This window comes from Eurytemora carolleeae, unplaced genomic scaffold (genome assembly GCF_000591075.1).
Source record: "Eurytemora carolleeae unplaced genomic scaffold, Eaff_2.0 scaffold1305, whole genome shotgun sequence".
NCBI lineage: Eukaryota > Metazoa > Arthropoda > Copepoda > Calanoida > Temoridae > Eurytemora > Eurytemora carolleeae.
The window spans coordinates 70695-94386 of NW_019397215.1; the positions used below are offsets into that span (position 1 = coordinate 70695).

The 23692-nt window shown below is 31.3% G+C and overlaps 3 protein-coding genes across 6 annotated transcripts; 1 reads left to right on the forward strand and 2 right to left on the reverse strand.

Annotated features, from left to right (window-relative positions):
• Positions 1 to 551: 551 nt before the first annotated feature.
• On the reverse strand, positions 552 to 14569 carry LOC111712784 (lysosomal aspartic protease). Of its 4 annotated transcripts, none has more exons than XM_023487504.1 (11): positions 14538 to 14569; positions 4822 to 4914; positions 4649 to 4741; positions 3706 to 3805; positions 3029 to 3227; positions 2592 to 2755; positions 2354 to 2475; positions 2188 to 2260; positions 1926 to 2123; positions 1070 to 1169; positions 552 to 702 (listed from the first exon to the last, which is right to left on the reverse strand). In XM_023487504.1, exons 1-11 carry the CDS (start codon positions 14552 to 14554, stop codon positions 632 to 634), a joined length of 1230 nt encoding a protein of 409 aa, XP_023343272.1. In that variant the 5' UTR covers positions 14555 to 14569; the 3' UTR covers positions 552 to 631. The 4 variants fall into 4 exon arrangements, with proteins under 4 accessions (XP_023343272.1, XP_023343273.1, XP_023343275.1 ...); XM_023487505.1 differs by lacking the exon at positions 14538 to 14569 and adding an exon at positions 5405 to 5500; XM_023487507.1 differs by lacking the exons at positions 552 to 702; positions 1070 to 1169 and adding an exon at positions 1378 to 1488.
• On the forward strand, positions 11617 to 17179 carry LOC111712785 (trehalase). The gene is made up of 10 exons (XM_023487509.1): positions 11617 to 11672; positions 12049 to 12147; positions 12327 to 12395; positions 13066 to 13134; positions 13274 to 13394; positions 13558 to 13615; positions 14024 to 14081; positions 14589 to 14658; positions 15029 to 15105; positions 17055 to 17179. Exons 1-10 carry the CDS (start codon positions 11632 to 11634, stop codon positions 17113 to 17115), a joined length of 723 nt encoding a protein of 240 aa, XP_023343277.1. The 5' UTR covers positions 11617 to 11631; the 3' UTR covers positions 17116 to 17179.
• On the reverse strand, positions 17168 to 21991 carry LOC111712786 (uncharacterized; the record flags this gene model as incomplete). The annotated part of the gene is given in 2 exon segments (XM_023487510.1): positions 17168 to 19133; positions 21815 to 21991. Coding segments are annotated over 2 exon segments (276 nt in total), but the record flags the coding sequence as incomplete, so codon positions are not given.
• Positions 21992 to 23692: the final 1701 nt, after the last annotated feature.

Sequence of the window (23692 nt, forward strand, 5' to 3'; positions counted from 1 at the left end):
ATAACAATAAACTCATAGTTCCCGGGGGAAGGTATAATAACAATATACTCGTAGTTTTTTGGGGTAGGTACAATAACAATATAATTGTAGTTCCCGGGGGCAGGTACAATAAAAAAATATACTCATAGTTCCCGGGGGCAGGTACAATAACAATATACTTGTAGTTCACGGGAGCAGGTACAATAACAATATACTTGTAGTTCCCTGGGGCAGGTACAATAACATTATACTTGTAGTTCCCGGGGGCAGGTACAATAACAATATACTCATAGTTACCGGGGTCAGGTACAATAACAATATACTCATAGTTCCCAGGGCAGGTGCAATAAAAATATACTCATAGTTCCCGGGCCAGGTACAATAACAATATACTCATAGTTCCCGGGCCAGGTACAATAACACGGAACCTTCTTACCCTTGTGGGTTTTCTTGTTTTAAGGCTGAAAGAGATGATTTGTATTGTTTAATTTTTTGATAAATTGTCAAACAAATTGTAACAGACCATACTGTTTTTTTTATTGAAGCAGACAAAAATAGCTACTTTGATAACCTGCAACAAATTCGAGATTGTATCTCAATCAATAGTTTTTAATTAGATACACGTAAACTGATTATTGACATTGTTATTTTGTTAATTGTGAACAGTGGTCTTAGCAAATCCAACTCTATCATTTCCCATATCAAACTCAGTGTAGTATGGTCCTGAAATAAACAAACTATTATAGATTTATTATCTTTTCTTTCGATCAATGCATTTATAATATAACAATAACGAATGTTACCAACGATACACTTAAATAACAGTACCAATAAAAAATAAAAATGAATAATACCAATGAATCCTTTGAATAACAGTACCAATGAAAAAATACAAAGGAATATTACCAATTAAACCCTTGAATAACAATACCAATAAAAAATAATAATAAATAATACCAATGAAACCCTTGAATATAAGCACCAATGAAACCCTTGAATAACAGAACCAATGAAAGCAATATAAATGAATATTACCAGTGAAACCCTTAAATAACAGTACCAATGAAAAAAAACACTAAATTAATATTACCAATGAAAACATCTCCTAGAATCCAGATAGGTCCCATTGGGGGAGGTACATCCAGTCCCATGAACCCAGAAAGACAGATAGTTTTTCCAAACTGTTGAATCTAAATTAGGATAGTTTCCCAAACTGTTGAATCTAAATTAGGATAGTTTCCCAAACTGTTGAATCTAAATTAGGATAGTTTCTCAAACTTCTGAATCTAAATGATGATAGTTTCCCAAACTGTTGAATCTAAATGATCATGTTTCCCAAACTGTTGAATCTTAATGAGAATAGTTTCCCAAACTGTTGAATCTAAATTAGGATAGTTTCTCAAACTTTTGAATCTAAATGATGATAGTTTCCCAAACTGTTGAATCTAAATGATCATAGTTTCCCAAACTGTTGAATCTTAATGAGAATAGTTTCCCAAACTGTTGAATCTTAATGAGTATAGTTTCCCAAACTGTTGATTCTTAATGAGGATAGTTTCCCAAACTGTTGATTCTTAATGAGGATAGTTTTCCAAACTGTTGAATCTAAATTATAATAGTTTCCATAACTGTTAAATCTAAATTAGTTTAGGTTCCCAAACTGTTTAATCTGAATCAGTTTAGTTTCCCATACTGTTAAATCTAATTTGGAATAGTTGTCCAATTAGTTTAATCTAAATTAGAATAGTTTTCCTAAACTGTAGAATCAAAGGATAGTTTCCCAAACTGTTTAATCTAAATTAGTATAATGTCCCAAACTGTTAAATCTAAATTAGCAAATTTTAGATGCTGATTCATTAAATTATTGCAAAATGTAGCACAGGTATTTTTTTCAAAATTTCAATCAAAATGGAAATGTAGCGAGTACGGAGGCTAGAATTATTTACCTTCATAACATACTGATCTGGAGTTAAGTCGAACTCAACACCTCCAATCATAAATCCAATGTTTGGAAGTTTAGGTAGAGTAGAGCAGTCGATCATATATTCTCCTCCTACAATAGGAGTGCCTCCGAGAGCTTTATTAATCGCTGTAACGATGTCCGAAGGTCCAGCGATCAAAGAGGTGCCGGTGTCAGCAATTGCCTTAAAAAAGATTTTAAACAAATTTTTATTTGAATTACCACAAAACAGATTTCTGAATATTTACCTGGCATCCTCCTTCACAGAACTGTTGATCTCCAAGTTTAACTCCGTCCATCTTAAATTGCCAATATCCTTTCCTAAGTATTTATAAAGGTCTTATTATTTTATTCACGTTTATGTCCCAAAATAATTAAAGCGGCAAAATAGTAGATTTGATCCCCCCTTCCTACCTAGTTACGGGGGTATATGTGAAGTTTCCTTGATAATAGTTAGGATCAGATCCTCCCAGGATAATTTCTCCGCCAACAGAATCATCAGGGTTGCGGCTCAAGTAGAAACTAAATACTGGATCCTGAACATTACATTATACAATTTTTGCAACATTTTTTTTTGTTAAATTTAAAAGAATATAACTCTAAAGAGGTCCTTGATCAGAATAAGTCCTGAACCCCTGACTTGTTCACTAACCTGGACTAGTCCTTGTTTAACCATATTGTAGAAAGGAGGAACAACTTTGTTTACAGAAATAGTTGAATACCCCATCCCAAGTATACCATCAAACTTAGCAGCGACGAATGCTATTCCAGGCTCAGACATAGCTTCGGCAAATGTCTGATCGACGATTTGTTCTCCTAAAAACAAAAGAAAAAAAACTGATTTAAAGAAAAATTAAGAAAAATAAAGTGCAAAAAAGGCGAGTGTAACGAAAATTGGATAACTGTAATATAAAAAAAATCATATCACTAATTCACTATACTAATGCAGAAAATTATCTAAATCAGACAAAAATTATAAACACAACTGAATTTAAAAACTTAAAAATATATACAATGGCAAAAATTAATAAAAAATGTTTGAAGGGACTTAGAAAACTATCATTATCTGGATAATTTTTATTCTGTTACCTCCGAATGAGACGGTATCGGTTGAAAGAAACCCGGAAAGGCTTCCACTGCCATATCTGATATCAAAGGATGTTCCATTTTCCTTGTAGGTTGATGATCTTCTACCATCATACTTGTTGTGAAGCAGACAGGCAATATTTGTGATGTGACATTTCTTACTGGGAACCCAGAGATTACTGGATCCAGTGTCAAACACAACCTGGACCATTAATAATATTATTTGTTTGGGTTAGACCAGGGGGGATGGTAGTTCTCTACCTGTGTGCTCAGTTAGCTGTACTATACACTTAGAACTGTTTACTAATATTGATATACTATAGGTCAGGCCAGAATCAACTTAGAATAAACAACTATGCAGTACGCTCTCGGTATAGTTTATGGCCTATAAACTTGGTAAAGTATTAGCGTACATCATCACTCTATACACTATAACCTCGTTAGGTTAGACACTCAAAGGGACTGTTAACATGATTGCGATTAATCCTCATCTAAATAAGCAATTAACGATTCACTACTGAACCCTTTAAATCTATTTCCCCTTTTTTAAAAGGAATCGTAATTCGTACTCTAGTAGTATTTGATAGTATTAATAAAAGAAAATAAACACAAGAATAATAAAAATAAATAGTGATGTTAATATATATATTTGTGCAGATAGAATTGAATATAAATGTCACCTTAAAAGTCTGTGGTGGAGTTCCAATGGTGATAGGACCGTAATATTGAGCATCTAGATAGTTGGACAGGGGTTCAGGTTGTGCTCCAACTGCACCATATCTAAATGTAATTGTTAACATTAATTTTTCAGTTTCTTCTCTAATCTGATTTCTACACGCTGTTTGATTATTCTGTACTTTTTTTAATGAATCTACATAGCGCTGAATCTACATAGCACCGAATCTACATAGCGCTGAATCTACATAGCGCTGAATCTACATAGCTCTGAATCTACATAGCGCTGAATCTACATAGCACTGAATCTACATAGCACTGAATCTACATAGCGCTGAATCTACATAGCACTGAATCTACATAGNAACTGGTTCTATCTTGTTTATTACCTTCTCCTGATTGTATTTAAACTGGTTCTATCATGTTTATTACCTTTTCCTGATTGTATTTAAACTGGTTCTATCTTGTTTATTACCTTCTCCTGATTGTATTTAAACTGATTCTATCTTATTTATTACCTTCTCCTGATTGTATTTAAACTGGTTTTATCTTGTTTATTACCTTGTCCTGATTGTATTTAAACTGGTTCTATCTTGTTTATTACCTTCTTCTGATTGTATTTCAACTGGTTCTATCTTGTTTATTACCTTCTCCTGATTGTATTTAAACTGGTTCTATCTTGTTTACTACCTTCTTCTGATTGTATTTAAAAGGGTTCTATCTTGTTGATAACCTTCTCCTGATTTTATTTCAACTTGTTCTATCTTGTTTATCACCTTCTCCTGATTGTATTTAAACTGGTTTTATCTTGTTTATTACCTTGTCCTGATTTTATTTCAACTGGTTCTATCATATTTATTACCTTCTCCTGATTGTATTTCAACTGGTTCTATCTTGTTTATTACCTTCTCATGATTGTATTTAAACAGATTTTATCTTGTTTATTACCTTCTCCTGATTGTATTTAAACTGGTTCCCACACTCTGAAGGTGTCTTCTAGGTGAAGTGGTCTTGTACAATGGTATTCTCTTCAGTTCCGTCCTGGATATTTTATGTGATTCTGTTTAGATTAAAAAGTGTAATGACCAAAACAAAATATTTCTTTAATTAAAAGAACTCACCTCTGATATGGTTGAAATTCATCGTAATCATATTCTACAGATTTTCCTTGTATACAGGATATAGAGAACAAGAGTAACACTACAACCCTCATCCTGTTATAGATTCATTTTTACAAGTCAAACATTTATTCAGGGTACATAGGTATCTTTAATCATGGTCTTGTCAGAAAATCCTATCCGAAGTTTCTGCTATACCAAAAGAAGAAAATCTTTGTTTGTAAAGATTTTTAGATTTCATTGATAATTACGTTATCTCAGATATCATTTTTTAAATAAAGATTTAGAGTCGAATAAGAAGTACTCGTAAGTTTTGAATGATATCGAGTAATTAAGCTTTAAAGTGGCGAATATGGTTTAAATAAGAGAAGATGTAAAATTGATCTCTCGACAGTCAACTTCGTTTAGAAAAGGTTGAAGGTTAGGACAATTGTATACAAAATTGAGTTTTGTGTAATTATGAACACACATGTTTATGTTGCCAATAAAGATGAAAGTGGAAAAGCTAGAAATTGTGAAAAATTTGTGAAGATAGAATAAGGCATTATTAAAGTGTATTTAAATATATATTTTAAATGCAGTCCACCTTAAGTGTGAAGCTGAACTGTTAACAGTCAGTTCTAATCTTATTTTTAAAGATTATTCGTAGCTTATCTGATCACTGTCAGAGCACAGTGGGCTTATCAAATCATAATTAGAACAAAGAATTGAACATGTTTATATGATTTTGTTTTTTATTAAGAACACGTTGCATGTTGTAAAAAATATGCCTTAGTAAAATTATATTTTTCCATCTTTATTTCTTTAAAAAATATATATGAACAAAAAACAGACTTATGAATTTTCGTGTAAGTACTATATTGAATAATTACCACTGTGCGCTAGACAACGCACATCATATGTCTCACATCTGTGTTACTTTTTTATCTAGATAATTTTCGTTTCTTGTCAATTCAAGGGGGCGGATCAACTCGCAAGAGGGGGGGGGGTGGTAAGGGAAGAGGGGAGAGGAGGGTTAAACAGAGATAATTTGATTTTCAAATAGAAATACTTATGCAAATTGTTATTAATACATTTATGGGATTGACTTTTAACGTATATTTGTTCATTCATACTTCGAAATATTTTAGAAATATATTTTATTTATGCCTATAGGAAATCTGGTTTTAGCAAAATCTTATCTGCTCTTGATCTCACATTTAAAAAAAGCATAAAAACCGTATCACACTTTACTGTATTTATTCAAAAAACGTTTATCATGTTCAGTTTTTCATTTAAATCCCCTAGTTGTTTATTATTGATTGGCAAATTTTACTATTTCTTACATGGATAAACTTTTATTATGATTACCAATAGTAAATTCAATAAGTTATTTAATTACATATAATTAACATTTTAAGACAAATTTTGCAAAACTTTATTATCTCTAGCTATTTTTTCCCGTATTGCAGGAAAAAAACTGAAATACTTGAAATAAAAAATCAGAGTAACCAATCATAAATAAAACTTCAGAGACGACTGGTTGAAATTTATTTAGTTCTTTTTCTTGTGTACGGTTCACTGAAGGTAAAACCTATTGCTTCTTTCTTGCCAAATTATTTAGTAAACCTTTGAAATATATTCAAGGCGTAAGATTGAATTCAATCTCTTGCTTTTTGGGCCACCCTGTCACGTGATAATAATTTTAATGCTCGAATTCTTGAAATCAAAATTTCTATATACTTTAGATTTCGTGAGATTTACTATTGGGATTCCTACTGGACTATCAAAGGACTTCTTCTTTCCGAGTTGTATGAAACAGTTGAGGGTATGCTGGATAATTTTAAGGTTGGTTTAGGACATCATGCATATAAAGATTTTATTAACCCTATTCCCGCAGGGGGGGGGGTCAATTTGACCCCCCCTGTAGTTTTTTTTACATAACTCAAAAAGTATTGGTCTGAGGCTGTTGAAATTTTCTGACTTTTCTTACATACCCAAAGCCCTCCCTTTAGGCCTAAAACTGGGCTTTAATACTAACTGCCTGAGTCCTCAGGCACACTGCCTGAATGACTGCTTTTGCCTGTAGCAAACTAAATCTTTGTTTTGACCAACTTTCACTTGTCAGATTTTGATAAAATTTAGCTTTTTGGAAAGCCTATGACATAAGGAAACGGATTGCACAAGTTTTGCGAAAAAAAATTGCAAATTTTTTGCAAACAACCTGTCAAAGGAAATTTGCACATTTTTAGTTTTTCTTGATTAAAAATCAGGTTATTTAAAATTTTGCAAAAATTTTTGCATATTTAAAATGGCATGGTCAAGGGCTTTTCAAAAATGTATAATTTGTCATTTTTTGGACAAATTTTTTTTTGCAAACATTTTTACTATAAAACTGGATTTTGCGATAGAAAATTCAATTTTCGCAAATTTGCAAATTTTTTTGCAGATTCTAAAAATAGAGCACAAGAGCTTTCTAATGATGTATCATTTGTCATATTTGGACATAAAACATGGGATTTAGAGGGGGGGTCAAATTGACCCCCCCCCCAGCGTATCCTGGTTTTCAAGTACCCCAGCGGGGATAGGGTAAAGAAGAGGAACTCCACTCTCGATAAATTGTGTACACAAAATGCGTTCTACAGTTTGCGGTAAAAGTTCGTTTACTTTTTGCGTTGGAAGAATGTAACCATCGCAGAGCAAATCAGTTTGAACTTCCTTGAACATATTTATTTTACTAATATGTCTGAATATTGTTTGCTTTTGATTTGGAGATTGTGTTGAAAGAAGACGATATTTCGTGCACACATTTATTTAAATCATAAAAAGGGTGGTCCGGACGTGGTTATTTTGTTCCACTAATTGTATACTTTCCCAGACTGTACTTGTACTTATTTTGCTAGTTTTGTACAGAAATACATTCAAAGGACAAAAGAAACTTAATATTTTTTCAAATAAAAAATGTCGATTTTTCCCTCACTTACTTTTTTTTCTTCTTCAAAAATTAATAGGAGAAATATATTTAAATTGTGAAATCAAGCATTTATTGCTTTTAAAAATGTTGAAATGGAGATTTTAGCCTTCAATTCAACAAAAAAAACGTATTTGACACACCTCTAGCTACTATTTGCATCTATAATTGACATGAAAAGTTTAATTTAAATTACAACTACAGTCGAGAAAAACAAAAAATTAGAAAAAATGCACAGACCTTTAGAGAAAAAAGAAGATGATTATCATCAGAACAAAATTATTCAAATTTGTCATTTTTTGGTTGATTTTATTTTTAATCCCTATTGAAGATTAGAGAAGGTGTTAGAGTTTTTGATTCTTTCTAACCAAGAAAAATCAAAGATGTAACTAAGAGTTGTTCAGTATAATATTCTAATATATTTCAGCTTTTAATCGAGAGGTTTGGTCATATTCCGAATGGGAACAGGTAAACAAATTAATGTTAAATCTTTTTTAACCAAAAACCCCACCCCCTCTTAAAACTTGATTACTTTCTTTTTAATAAAAAATCTAATTTTTAACCCTTTTTGAGAGAAAAAATGTATGAATATTCATTTGCAGAGTTTATTATGAGAAAAGATCCCAGCCTCCTCTGTATTGCCAGATGGTTCATATGTATGTACAGGTATAAATATACGTACAATCTACGACATACGGTGCGTGGTAATTACTTTTGAAGACAATAATGTTTACAAAATCTCCTCCTATAGGAGATAATAAATTTGTTTCCGTTCCTAAGCAGACGGATATATTCTAACCAATCCATGTCTCCTTTAGGAGATACTGAGCCTGGATCCGTCCCTAAGTAGACCGTATGCAAACTATGTATGGAGTATGGACACTGAGTTCAAGTTCTGGATCAAAAGGTTTAGAAATGTAACGGTATGTATTAAAATTAATCTCTTTGAAAATTAAGTTCTAAAATGCGTATTAATCTAGATTGATGGAAAGGACTACATGCTTGCATCCTACAATGTAGAGGTTGGAGGACCCAGACCTGAGTCATATTTAGGCCAGCATTCTAAACTTTATCTCACCTTAAATATCTGTAATTTTATTCATTCAAGTACATCCTGACGTACCTATCCCTATTCACAAACTGACTTGGCTTGATTCATTTTCTTTCATTTTTGTCCCAATCCCGACTCCTTCTTACAATTATTGTTATTCATCCTATTTTTATCTCATTCATGATGACAATGATCACAGTTTTCATAATTTCATCGATTCTCTTTACTTAATTTTCCATCTTTAGAAGTTGATTTTACTTCCTTGATCATGATTTCATGTTCCATCTTTAGAAATTGATTTTACTTCCTTAATCATGATTTCATGTTCCATCTTTAGAAATTGATTTTACTTCCTTGATCATGAATTCATGTTCCATCTTTAGAAGTTGATTTTACTTCCTTGATCATGATTTCATGTTCCATCTTTAGAAGTTGATTTTACTTTCTTAATCATGATTTCATGTTTCATCTTTAGAAGTTGAGTTCACTCCCTTGATCATGATTTCATGTCTCACCTTTAGAAGTTGATTTTACTTCCTTAATCATGATTTCATGTTCCTTCTTTAGAAGTTGATTTTACTTCCTTGATCAAGATTTCATGTTTCATCTTTAGAAGTTGAGTTCACTCCCTTGATAATGATTTCATGTTTCATCTTTAGAAATTTTTTTTACTTCCTTGATCATGATTTCATGTTCCATCACTAGAAATTGAATTCACTCCCTTGAAAAAGATTTCATCGCCCATCTTTAAGGATTGATTTTATTTCCTTGATCATGATCTCATCGTTCAATATCCAATTTCTTCCATTATCAGTTTCATTTTTAAAAATGTATCCTTCTCCAAGGTTATCCTAATCAATAATCATCAAACTTGCAATGTCATATTTAAATTAATGTATTTTTTTAAATCATAAAATTTAAAAGAATTTTCTACTTATGTTTAAATTTATGCTTATCTACCCTACCCATGCGTAGAAATTACGAAGAACAGTTTGAATACTTTATGCTTATCTTCCCTACCCATGCGTAGAAATTACCAAGAACGGTTTGAATACTTTATGCTTATCTACCCTACCCATGCGTAGAAATTACCAAGAACAGTTTGAATACTTTATGCTTATCTTCCCTACCCATGCGTAGATATTACCAAGAACGGTTTGAATACTTTATGCTTATCTACCCTACCCATGCGTAGAAATTACGAAGAACAGTTTGAATACTTTATGCTTATCTTCCCTATGCGTAGATATTACCAAGAACGGTTTGAATACTTTATGCTTATCTTCCCTACCCATGCGTAGATATTACCAAGAACGGTTTGAATACTTTATGCAAGAACAGAGGATTATGAGCTTGCTCAAAAGTTACCTCAAAACAAGGCATTATTATAATCAATTAATCAAAATCAAAAGCTTGGGTCCAATTTTTCTGTCATTAATAATTTTTAATAAATGCTGATTTTAATATTGATGGACAGAGAAATGTTTGGTATGGACACATGAAATCTGGAGCAGAATCTGGATGGGATTATTCATCCAGGTATTATTATTATTCATTTAGATATTAGAATTATTCATCCATGTATAATAATTAGTCATCTAGGTATTACAATTATTCATCCAGCTATATTAATTATTTGTCAAGGTACTATAATTATTCATCCAGGTATTATAATTAGTTATCCAGGTATCAAGATTATTCATCCAGGTATTATAATTATTCATCCAGGTATCAGGATTCATCCAGGTATTATTATTTATCCAGGTATCAGGATTCATCCGGGTATCAGGATTATTCAACCAGGTATCAGGATTATTCAAACAGGTATCAGGGTTATTCAACCAGGTATCAGGATTATTCAACCAGGTATCAGGATTATTCATCCAGGTATCGAATTATTCATTCAGGTAGCAGGATTTGTATCAAGGTATCCTTATTCATCCAGATGTCAAGATTATATCCAGGGATTGTTTTTCATAAAAATTTTCAAAATACATTTTAATTATAGTGATATGTTTAGATGGTTTGATGAACAGCTTGGAAATCCTGAGCATCCTCTACTCTCAGTTACTACTGGAGATATTCTTCCTGTTGATCTGAATACAATCCTTTACAAGTATACTTTATACAATCCTTTACAAGTATACTTAATACAACCCTTTACACGTATACTTTAGACAATCCTTTACACGTATACTCAATACAATCCTTTACAAGTATACTTAACACAATCCTTTACACATATACTTATTACAATCCTTTACAAGTATACTTAATACAATCCTTTACAAGTATACTTAATACAATCCTTTACACGTATACTTATTACAATCCGTTACAAATATACTTAATCCTTTACTAGCATAATTAATACAATCCTTTACAATTGTATACTTAATACAATCCTTTAAAAGTATACTTAACACAATCCTTTACTAGTCTACCTAATACAATCCTTTAAAAGTATACTTGACACAATCCTTTACAAGTATACTTATTACAATCCTTTACAAGTATACCTAATACAATCCTTTACAAGTATACTTAATACAATCCTTTACAAGTATATTTTATATCCTTTACAAGTATACTTAATACAATCCCTTACACGTATACTTTATACAATCCTTTACACGTATACTTAATACAATCCTTTACAAGTATACTTTATACAATCCGTATACTTTATACAATCCTTTACACGTATACTTAATACAATCCTTTACAAGTATACTTTATACAATCCTTTACACGTATACTTAATACAATCCTTTACAAGTATACTTTATACAATCCATTACAAGTATAATTAATGCAATCCTTTACAAGTATACTTAATACAATCCTTTACAAGTATACTTATTACAATCATTTACTTGCATGAATAATACAATCATTTACAAGTTAACATAACACAATCCTTTACTAGTATAATTAATACAATCTTTTACAAGTAAACTTAATATAATCCTTTACAAATATACTTCATATAATCATTTACAATTATTCTTGATATGCAATAATACACTAGTATACCTAAACATTCCTATTATAGTATACTTGATACTTTCAAATCAAATGAAATATTTATTACATGAAGATTTAATTATTTTTGATACGATAAATTCTCATGAGGGGCCAGGTTTTCATCAATTTCAACTTTACATTAAATATAAAAAATATCACAATTCACAAAAATGTAATCTCTGAGACAATTTACATTTGGTAGAAATGCTGCAATTCTTGGCGAATATTTTGAAGATCTTGGAAGAGCAGATGAAGCAAAGAAATACAAGGATATTGCATTACAGTTAAAGAGTGCTATAAGGTAAAAAGAGACTGCTTAGAAAAAATTTCTTTAAAAATTCATTTTTTACACCGCTAAAGATAAGTTAAGCATCCAAACAAAATTTCAGAAATTCTCTAATAATTTCAATAACTTCTTCGCATTTTTCATAAAACTATTTTTAAAGATAAATATTCTCAACAAATATTTCATTATTTCAGAGCAGTTCTATGGAATGAAGATGACTCCATGTGGTATGATTACAATTTGAAAACCAACAAGCACAAAAGGTTTATAGTTTTCGACATTAAGGGAAATGTTCACGAAAAATGAAAGGGGGTATAGGTTTACGGCAAAAAATAAGCGCTTTTAGCGCTTCTAATCTCACTTCTATCTGTTGCGTCTATAATGAGAAAATTGTTAAAAACGACTCAGACCGAAGAACGTAGTGTCCATACAAATTCGGAAAGTTGCAACATTCAACTCGGATAGTAAATTAATCAATTTAATTACAAACTTATTCAGATATTCCTGGAAAATATGAAAATGTCGTCTTAATTATCAAAAATCTTCGAAACAGGATTAAATGTTTTCAAGAGTAACTCTCAGATCATAAAAAATAAAAAATATTATGAAGTATTAACTATATATAGAATGCGTCGAAAAATAATTTATGACAATTGTTTTTAATATCTGAATGATTTGTTTGGAATTTAATTACGATATGAGTTGACTGTTAAGCATCTCTCTGAATTTTTGGACGAAACATTTTTCGGTAAAAGTCATTTTTAACAATTTTCTCCTTATAGACGCAAAAGATAGAAGTAAGATTGGTAGCAATCAAAAGCGCTTATTTTTGGCCTGAAGCCAATACCCTCTTTCATTTTTCGCTAACACTCCCTTTAATAATTAGAAAAGAATAATTTTGTGCTTAATCTTTTAAATCTTTTTATTTTAAAGGGAGTTTTATCCAAGTAATCTGTTCCCATTATATGGTCAAGCATATCATGAAACGATTAATGCATCAAGGTAAACTGTAAAATTATTAAAAATAGGAAAAACAAGTGTTCAGGGAATATTTAAGGGGTCAAATAGTTTAATTTTTATTTTTTATTTATTGTCTGTAATTGGAGAATAAAATATATATTTAAATATAAATTGTTTTCAGAGTTCTTGAGAATATTGTATCTTCTGGAGTAACTATATTCCCTGGTGGTCTTCCAACTTCACTTTACAACACAACAAAACAACCTCAACAGTGGGACTTCCCTAACGTTTGGCCACCCCTGGTCAGACATATCATTCTATTTTAATATACGGTTGAATTATCATATAACATACCAGGCTCCAGACCACTAAATCAAAATCAAAGATGTTTCAAGAAGAAAAAAAAACATATCTTATTGTTAGATTTCTTTTTACTCCGACCAAACAATTTTTTGATATTTTAAGGTTGAAGTATTTGTGACTTCCATGGAGGAATTAAACCTAACGGAGAGCAGGGAAATAGGTGTGTTTTATTCTTAAATTGGAGCCTATATACATTATATATTTATGCCATTTTTCTTTTTAAAAATCTTGAGTAAAATATTATCAGCATTTTTATCTTTCTTTAATCTTAAAATCTACGGTGGTAGGCGATTATATCAATACAATAAAGACGACTTTTATTTAAGTTTTGATTGTTACAGGTTTTTTTAAAATTACTTAAGTTTACAGTAATCAAAGAGAAGCTTCTTTAATTGGCAGCTTCTCTTGACTTTTATTTTCAATCGCATCCATGCTGTTTAACAGCTTGATAGAAGTTAAAATTGAAATCGAAAGTCGTCTTCATTTTATTGATATAATCGCTTACTATTGTATTAGAAATAGGTCTATAAAAGAAGTTTTTATTTTTACTGATGGATTTTTTTACTAGGCCGAGAAATTGCTGAAAAATACATTAGAAATGTTTATGCTTCGGCACAAGAGAATGGGTGAGCAACAATGTTTTCAGTCACAAAATTTGTGATTCAACTATCAAAACCGAGTCTGTGTGTCGCAAAGGCCTTGGGCTTTGGTGTTACCACTGATTTCTTAAAACATTTATGTAGTTTTATAAAACATTTACATTTTAGATATATTGCAAAATACTGACAGATGTTTGCGTGAGAGGGTGCAGCACATTTTGCAACAACCTTAAGAGATTGTTGACTTGACTTATGATATGAGCGATTAGGGCTATTACCCCCCCCCCCCCATGACACCTTCTACATATATAATACCGAAGATATTTTAAAAAGGATTTGCGTCTTTGACACAAACTCAAATTTTGTCGAACCCTATATCTTTGCGACCAAATAATCTAAACCACTGATATTTCAAACACTTTAACAAATAAATTTAACAACGACATTAGGTTGCAAAGATGTAGGAATTAAATAATATTTTACCTATAAAAAGTATGCATAATTCCTTGAAACCTATATATATTGTTGTATCAGGACGATGTTTGAGAAGTATGATTGTGAAAAGGTTGGTAAAGCAGGGAGTGGAGGAGAGTATGGAGTACAGGTATAATATGTTTTTGTATATTATGTATAATACGTATATGCCTACTAGCTTGTGAGGCAAGCTTTGCATGGAAACTAAACTTTCTTTATTAGTAAAACCATGAAATTTATAATGTATAATAATAAACCATACTAAGAGCATTTTTGTGGTCCCGCCGAGTTCCCTAATCAAAATTTGAGACAGATCGGTTCAAGGGGTTCAGGATTCGACTTTACATTAAAAAATAATAGGTACTCTGGAAATCCGGGGTGGGCAGTTTGGAAACTAAACTTTCTCAGTGAAAGTCAACCCAGTAAATTCAAAAGTTATAATCGGGCATTCACCCAAACAGAGAGATTACTACTTTATACATTTTTACATGTATTTTTAGGAAGGGTTTGGTTGGTCCAACGGAGTATCTATGAGTCTACTGAACAAGTATCCTGATATGATTAGTTCTGCATCAAGGAACGGTTTAATTATTGGAAAATATAGGACAGCTAATATAGGACAGCTAAATCAGAAAAAGTACAAATACAAAGGAAGAAAGGGCGGGGAAATTTGTTGGAAAGAAAGAAAGGATGGGTTGGAAAGAAAAAAATGGATTGGAAAGAAAGATAGGATGGGTTGGAAAGAAAGAAAAGATGGGTTAGAAAGAAAAAAAACGATGGGTTGGAAAGAAAGGATGGATTGGAAAGAAAGAAAGGATGGGTTGGAAAGAAAAGAATGGATTGGAAAGAAAGATAGGATGGGTTGGAAAGAAAGAAAAGATGGGTTAGAAAGAAAAAAAATTGATGGGTTGGAAAGAAAGGACGGATTGGAAAGAAAGAAAGGAGGGATTGGAAAGAAAAGTATAATGGATTGGAAAGAAAGGAGTGATTGGAAAGAAAATTATAATGGAGTGAAAAGAAAGAAAGGAGGGATTGGAAAGAAAAGTAGAATGGATTGGAAAGAAAAGTATAATGGAGTGGAAAGAAAGAAAGGAGGGATTGGAAAGAAAAGTAGAATGAATTGGAAAGAAAAGTATAATGGATTGGTCAGAAAGAAAAAATTGGTTGGAAAGAAAGGAAGGGTTGAAAAGTACGAAAGTTTGGGTTGAATAAAAAGAAGAGATGTTATGGAAAGAAAGCAGGGATGGGTGGGAAAGAAAGAAAGGATGGGTGGAATAGAAAGAAAGGATGTGATAGCAAGAAAGAAAAGATGGGTTGAAAAGAAATAGAGGATGGACTGGAAAATAAGTTGGTTGGAAAGATAGAAAGGATGGTCTGGAAATAAAGAAAAGTGGCTTAGAGAGGTAGATAGGAAGAGTTAATGTAAAGTTGAAGATGGATAGAAAGGATGATTTGTTTGAAAGGTTGATGAAGAAGAAAGAAAAGGTTGGAGAGGAAGATAGGATAGGGGGAAAGGAAAGGCTGGAAAGGAAAAAAGAAAAGGGTTAAAGAAGAGAAAAGGAAAGGTCGGAAAGGAAAAGTTGCAATTTTCGGCAAAGAAGAAAGTAAAGGTTTTAGAGGAAAAAGGAAAGGCTGTAAAGAAAGAAAGAAATAAAGAAAGAAAGGAATAAAGGAAAGATTTAAGAAGAAGAAAGGAAAGGATGAAGAAGAAAAGAAAAGTTGGAGAAGAAAAAAGAGATGAGGAAAGGAAAGGAGATGAGGAAATGAAAGGGTGGAGATGAATAAAAGAAAGGTTGGAGATGAATAAAGGAAAGGTTGGAGAGGAATAAAGGAAAGATTTTAGATGAAGAAAGGAAAGGTTGGAGATGAAGAAAGGAAAGGTTGGAGATGAATAAAGGAAAGGTTTGAGATGAATAAAGGAAAGCTTGGAGATGAATAAAGGAAAGGTTGGAGAAAGAAAAAGAAAAGGTTGGAGATAAAGAAAGAAAAGGTTGGAGATGAAGAAAGGAAAGGTTGGAAATGAATAAAGGAAAGGTTGGAGATGAATAAAGGAAAGGTTGGAGATGAATAAAGGAAAGCTTGGAGAGGGAAAAAGAAACGGTTGGAGATGAAGAAAGAAAAGGTTGGAGATGAATAAAGGAAAGGTTGGAGATGAAGAATGGAAAGGTTGGAGTTGAAGAAAGGAAAGGTTGGAGATGAATAAAGGAAAGGTTGGAGATGAAGAAAGGAAAAGTTGGAGATGAAGAAAGGAAAGGTTGGAGATGAAGAAAGGAAAGGTTGGAGATGAAGAAAGGAAAGGTTGGAGATGAAGAAAGGAAAGGTTGGAGAGGGAAAAAGAAACGGTTGGAGATGAAAAAGGAAAGGTTAAAGAGGGAGAAAGGAAAGATTAGAGAAAAAAGAAAAAGAGCTTGAACGTAAGAAAAAAAGTCAAGAAAGGATATTTTTAACAGGAAGAACAACAAAATTAAAATTTTTTCATTACCTCTAAATGATTCTGTCACATAGTAAATCGGTTTTATAATGTAGGACAAGCAGTACAATTGTAATCATTACAATCACTTTATGCATTTTTAAAGCTATGTATTGATAGTTTGGAGTTATGTACATTTAATATTTAAATTTGTTAAATAAAACTAAGCAATATTGAAAAATTTATTTTTAAAAATTCGACTAAGTACAAGAATAATAGAAAGACAAAAATGACAAATGTTTCAGAAAATGTTGCATCATTAACTTTTGTAGATTGTATAATGAACAAACAATACTGTATATAAAACACAGAACATCAGCATACATTTAATAGAATGTCTGCGTTGTGTTTTAGAAAAAAGTGATGTTGGTACCGTTCCTCGGTGTACATGAATTATGTACTTACTGTAAATTCATGTAAATTGTACAATGTACATTCTTATATAATGTACTTGACCATTGACCAATGACATACAATTGTAAAATCTCGGAAAAAAGGCGTAAATACACATTACAATATCATCGACATATAAAGTATTAATAAACATTTATATTTTGATATTAATTCACAAATTTATAATTAAAAAAGATAAAAATTGATTTAACTCCGGAATAAAATTATAGAAAGGAAACTAATAATGTTATAGAAAGGACTTTCTTAAAACGAATTGAAAAAATTTACTTTTTTGAGAATTCTAATAAATAAAATTAATCAACAGAATAAATGTTAATAAACTAGTTGTATCTCTTTAAGTGAAAATAGGGTTAAAGGGGATATTTCTTCATTTGCAAAACAATTTTTGTAATATTTTGGCAAGACTAGATAGGTTTGTTTTTATGACAGAGAACACAAATATGACAAAAATAAACTATCCACCATTGTAAAGCTTGAAAACATGATTGTATATAGATTTTGTTTTTAGTTATTTAGGTGTAGATATTTCAAGCATTTGATCAACTTCATATTAATTTTGATCTAAAATTTGATGGATTATAGTGTTTAAATAAAGTTTTGAGACAAAAAACAAAAATAGTTCCAGTTTTGATAAAAACCTCAACTATTAGAACCTAAGTGCAGAGTGGTAAAATAGTTCCAGTTTTGATAAAAACCTCAACTATTAGAACCTAAGTGCAGAGTAGTAAAATAGTTCCAGTTTTGATAAAAAATCTCAACTATTAGAACCTAAGTGCAGAGTATGAAATAAATAAAAAATGAATGAAAAGATAAACCTCGAATGCTACCAAAGTCTGGAAAATATTTGAAATCTTTCTTAATTTTTAATGATTTGACTACATACATTGCTAGAATCTAATATGTGATATGAAGTGTTATGAATTGTATACAGTTTATGTACTAAATTGTTAAACAGTTTTACACAGACAACACATCGATAGAAGATTCAATAATAGGTTTATGTACATCAGATTATGTTAGTTAATATAATAATAGCTTTTACAAAATCTACGATGTTCACAAATGCATAGACGCTAAACTACAGATAATTTATCCGTAGATTGAAAATTTGGTCTTATGTAAATAAAAAGGCACTAGTTTATAATACACAAGGATCAGTTAAACCCATAAAATGGAGATTGTGCATGAAGCCCATAAATATGAGAAGTAAAAAGAAATAATTAAAAATATATTTTCAAAGTAAGGTATCGGAAACATTAAAGATTAACAAATAAAACTAAGAAAGAAAACAGAAAAAAAATAAGCGAGAATTTACAAAAATGGGATTAAAATAGGAGATTCATTACAAGGTTACGGTAATGACAAAAAAGGAATTTTAAGACAAGTCGAGAATTAAGAAAGTCAAAAGAAGTTAACTTTAAAAATTCAAAACAGAGACTAAATATTTGTAATAATCTTAGTCTAAAACTAAATAACGAATACAGAAAATTTGCTGTCTTGTTATGAAAAGAAAATTTGACATTCAGTTTTCTTCCAAATCTGAGATGATGTACATTCATTTCCATTCTTTAGTTTTAGACTTAAATATGCAATTTATAATAAATATACATATGCATATTTAATTAAAGGATAAGACAACAAGAACATTTCTTTTGTTTACCAGGGATTGTTATCTTCTCAATATCACAGGGTTTACCGGTCTGTATTGTACTGTGCTCAAGCTGAAATATAATATATTATCTAATGTTTGGAAGGAATATTACACATGTCCCTACAAACTTAATTCTAAAACATTATTTTTGCCATTTTCTATAAGACTGAAGAGGAGATAAAAACCCAAACTTTAGTGCGAGTTTTTTGTCAACAAGGACAGTTTACAAAAAGCTTTACAACGTTGGAGTGCCGATTTTAATTTTATAATTGTATCATTAAAAGTGAACTTAAAGGGACTGTGAGTGTAATTTCAAGTGAACTGTAAGAAATAAGCCCAAAAATCTAGAATATTCATTGTACAAGGTGGTTTTCAAGCGAATATTTATATTCTGCTACCTCTAGAAAGACAATATTAGTATTCCTTAAACATAAAACATCGCAAACAAAGTAATTAACAATTGCAATCGTTTTTGTAGATAATTAATGAAAAGTCTGTCATCCTTGATCAGTCCCAGATCTAAAGGGTACTGTTGTGAATTGAGGAATAAGGATGCCCCTCTTTGAATGGAGGGTCACTTGAAATAACACTTACAGTCTCTTTAATAGGGTTCTTCTATAGAACACACTTCGATATTTGCTATCAGTAATCACAGGAAATTTTTGTTTAGTTTTCTATAATTATATCACGCGAAACTTTCTGTATCCAAAGTATGTGCTGACTGTATCAGAATAAACTCAATATCAAAATTATCCAGATAGCTATAAACATCATGCATCAATTTTCTAGACTGGATCGACTTCAACTTCAAGTGCGCATGTTTCTAGCTTTATTATAAAGTAATTAAATTGTAAATAGCTTAAAATTTTAAAGAATCCTTCCCTTCCTCTTTTGAATTTTTATTTTTATTATTATTATTATTTTCCTTAAGAGAGATAGATAAATAGATATGATTTACCAAGGTTGTAATGCAAGGAAAGTCATTTCAGAGGTGTACGCATCTTTTGTACTGGAGTGTACTGTCTCTGGGCGGTAATGTAAACACAAGACGGATGTCGAAGCCTGACATGGGATCCATCTTTTACATATAAAATCAATGAAATATTCTGGTCATAGGAAACTATTATGTCAATTATCAAAATTATCAAAATGAAATGCTCTTATCTCCTCGGATACTAAACAAACACTGATGCATCTATTCTTGTTTACAAAGTCCACCCAGAGAGAACTGGTTTCAATATGTACGCAGAGTATACTCAACTGCAATTAACTTTCCTTGCATTATAACCTTGGGATTCACAAGGATAGAAAGTTACAAAGATAGAAATTTGCGGACAAAAATTCATTTTGTTTCAATTTAGATCAATTTAAATAGATGATTGAAAGCCTCTCATATATGTATCTATGTAACTATATAAAAAAATACAAATATGTAGATATAATATGTTTAAATGTGTTTGCAAAGAACTAGCTATCTAACTATCCGTCTAGTAAAAATCTTACTATCCAAATGTCTACATTATGGATAGTATATAGGCATATGTCTTTCTGTTTTCTAGTTTAGAATGCAATTAGTATGTTTAACAATCTACAGAGTGTCCCAAAAAACATGGGAATTCAGTTACGAATTCGATTTCGTCTTTGTTATGGATTAGCTTTGTAATGCCTAATTTTAAAAGCCATAGATGTGTCTATAATGTCTCCGCAAATTGAACTATGAAGACGGACAAGTTTACTCTGTTTGTATACTGTAATTTTTTGTTTTAATATGTACACCCTTATGCAGTCAAAACATAAACAAACAAAATGTGAACATGCAGAAGAAACTCTTACAGATTACAGCTTTCCCAGTAGGTATTAGTATTCTAAATCAAAGAATTATTTAAGAAGACGATATCGATGTCGTCGCTGAATTCCCATGTTTATTGGGACACTCTGTATTTCTACTTGTAAGCTGTTTATACTGTACAATATTCGTCTGTGAAGTGTGTGCAATATTTGTCTTGCTGTCTGTACACCAATACAAAAATAAGGGAAATAAAAAATATTTGTCACTGCATGTGTAAGTACCAGTGACACGACAATATAAAATTACTTTTAAAAACCATTAATTCATAAAACTTTGATGATTAAGCAAAGCATTGTACGTTAAAGGAAGAGGTTGGAAAGGTGGGACCAATAACCGATAAACGATGATTGAACACTTGTTAAATTTCTCAAAATATTTGAGACGGTTGTTTTTCACTATATAGTGTCACTTTGCTTAAATATTAGTAAGCCTCATTTTTGCATATTAAAGATATGTGCCATTTTTAGAATAATAAACATTTTAATGGACTATTATTTTAAAGATTTGATCCGGTGTTGTCGATTATCGCAATATTTTGAAGACGACTTTCAATTTAAATTTACATTTATATCAAGCTGTTAAACAGTATGGACTCACAAAAAAACATTGAACCAAGAGAAGCTGTCAATTAAAAAATCTTCTCTTTAATTGCTTGTAAACTCTTATTCGAAAAAAAGCTTGTTTAAAATAAATAAAAGAAGTCGTCTTCATTATATTGATATAATCGCCTACCACCGTAGTTTGGCAGATCAACACTTTTAAATGATCCAATGATCATGAAACTGTATATAGACACATTTAAATTAGTAAATTAAGTTTCAGGATACTTGTTGAACTATTTGTTTTAAAATAACATTAAATGTCGCTTCCAATTCCACAGTTTTATAGGTCCCACTGTTTACCTGCACTAGGCCTGGCTTCTCTTTACTAAATGTTCCATTCTTCCTATCTCTTGCCACAGAGTCAGGTAGATCAGGGTAGGTGGGCATATCAGAACCCGGAGAGTTAGTCCCGGGGGAGGACAGGGCGTGCTCAAGCTCCGAAGTTGGAGGTGGATTGCTTAACACTGACAATTTTCCCTGAAAATTTGGATTACATTTTTTTTTGTCTTTATCAATATTCATTATACATGTAATCAAAAACAAGTCAAATAAACAATACACTTTCGAGTTTCTTCTTGTATTTAAATCTTAGGGCGCTACGACATCTGCTCTATTTCCATTTGCTCTACGGCCATTTGCTCTAGTTTCATTTGCTCTATTAACCATTTGCTCTATAGCTCATAGATCACGACGTTTGCTCTATATGTCATCTGCTCTATACGTCAATTGATCTAAGACATAACACGTCATTTGCTCTATAAACATTTTTATGACTGTGATGGTCCAATTGCTCTACTCAACATTTGCTCTATGAGTTAACACGTCATTTGCTCAATAAAAATATTTATATAAATATCCAATCATATTAAAACTATATTTTTACTATTTTACAATTTTACAATTCTGCCTACATTTTCATTATTCCGCCATCTTCCTGGAAATAGTTTTGTTTGTTTGGTATTTGTGAGACCAAGTTAAATATAGTTTTCACCAAATATTAGGCTTTTTTACCCCTCTTATTATTGAACAATCTCTCTGTCTTGATGAACTTTTAAGAACTAATTAAAACTGCAATTTGCGAATTTTCCAAAAAAAATTCCCGCATTTCATAGTCAAGTTACGCTTAGGAATTCCAATAAAAGCTATTTATAGTGTATTTTTAGGTTATAGAGCAAATGGCGTGTTTAGTCATAGAGCAAATGAGGTATAGAGCAAATGACGTATAGAGCAAATGGCTTGATAGCGCAAATGGAACTAGAGCAAATGACTTGATAGCGCAAATGGAACTAGAGCAAATGACCATAGAGCAAATGGAAATAGAGCAGATGTCGTAGCGCCAATCTTAGGGGTTTCGTAAACTTATACTGCCACATATTAGAACCGCTAAGGAACTGGTTTAGAGTAAATTAACAAGATCAAAAAATCCGACCTTTGTTCACAATCTTTTTATTTGTCCCTGGAGTCCTAATATGACACAGAGAAAATTTTGTATTGTGAATCTGGGTACCCCGGACTAACCAGAGTGAGAAGCATTCGGTTTCATTTATTTGAAATCAAACGTGTTTTGGTCTATAATTCAACAATCTTTAAACTTACGGATTTTTTATTACATACTTGTTCATTCAAAATGTATATGCCGACAAAAAAGCATTTCAGAAAAAACGCTAAAATATTATGTTTAGTGGTTAAAATCCTGATCGAGAGCCACCGCTTTCTGATATATTGACAGAACCGTTAAATCCAAGTGTGGGGTTCAAGAATTGATCTCCATCTCATGCAGACCTTTGAAGTAATCTTATTCATTTCATATTTTTATTTCCATATTTTTATTCAACTACAAAGCACGAGATAATACAAATAAAAAAATCACAATTTACTATGTAGTTTGGACCCGCCTAACCAGAGTAGGTTGTTTTAATTGGTTGGCCCACTATAAACGAATGAGAATTGCAGATAAAAACAATTTATCCAATGTTGGTCATACACGGCAGGGATAACTTTGATTGCGGGGTCTACCCGAGTAGAATCTTAGAGTCGGGAACCTAGTCTTAGGCGCCGGGCCGACTTTCTCCGACCCTCTGTTTTTGGAAAAAAATATCAAATTTCACCAAATATATGTAATATGAGCAAAAACCATTAAAATATTTGAGCATTCCTCTCCCCATCCCTTTCTTCAAG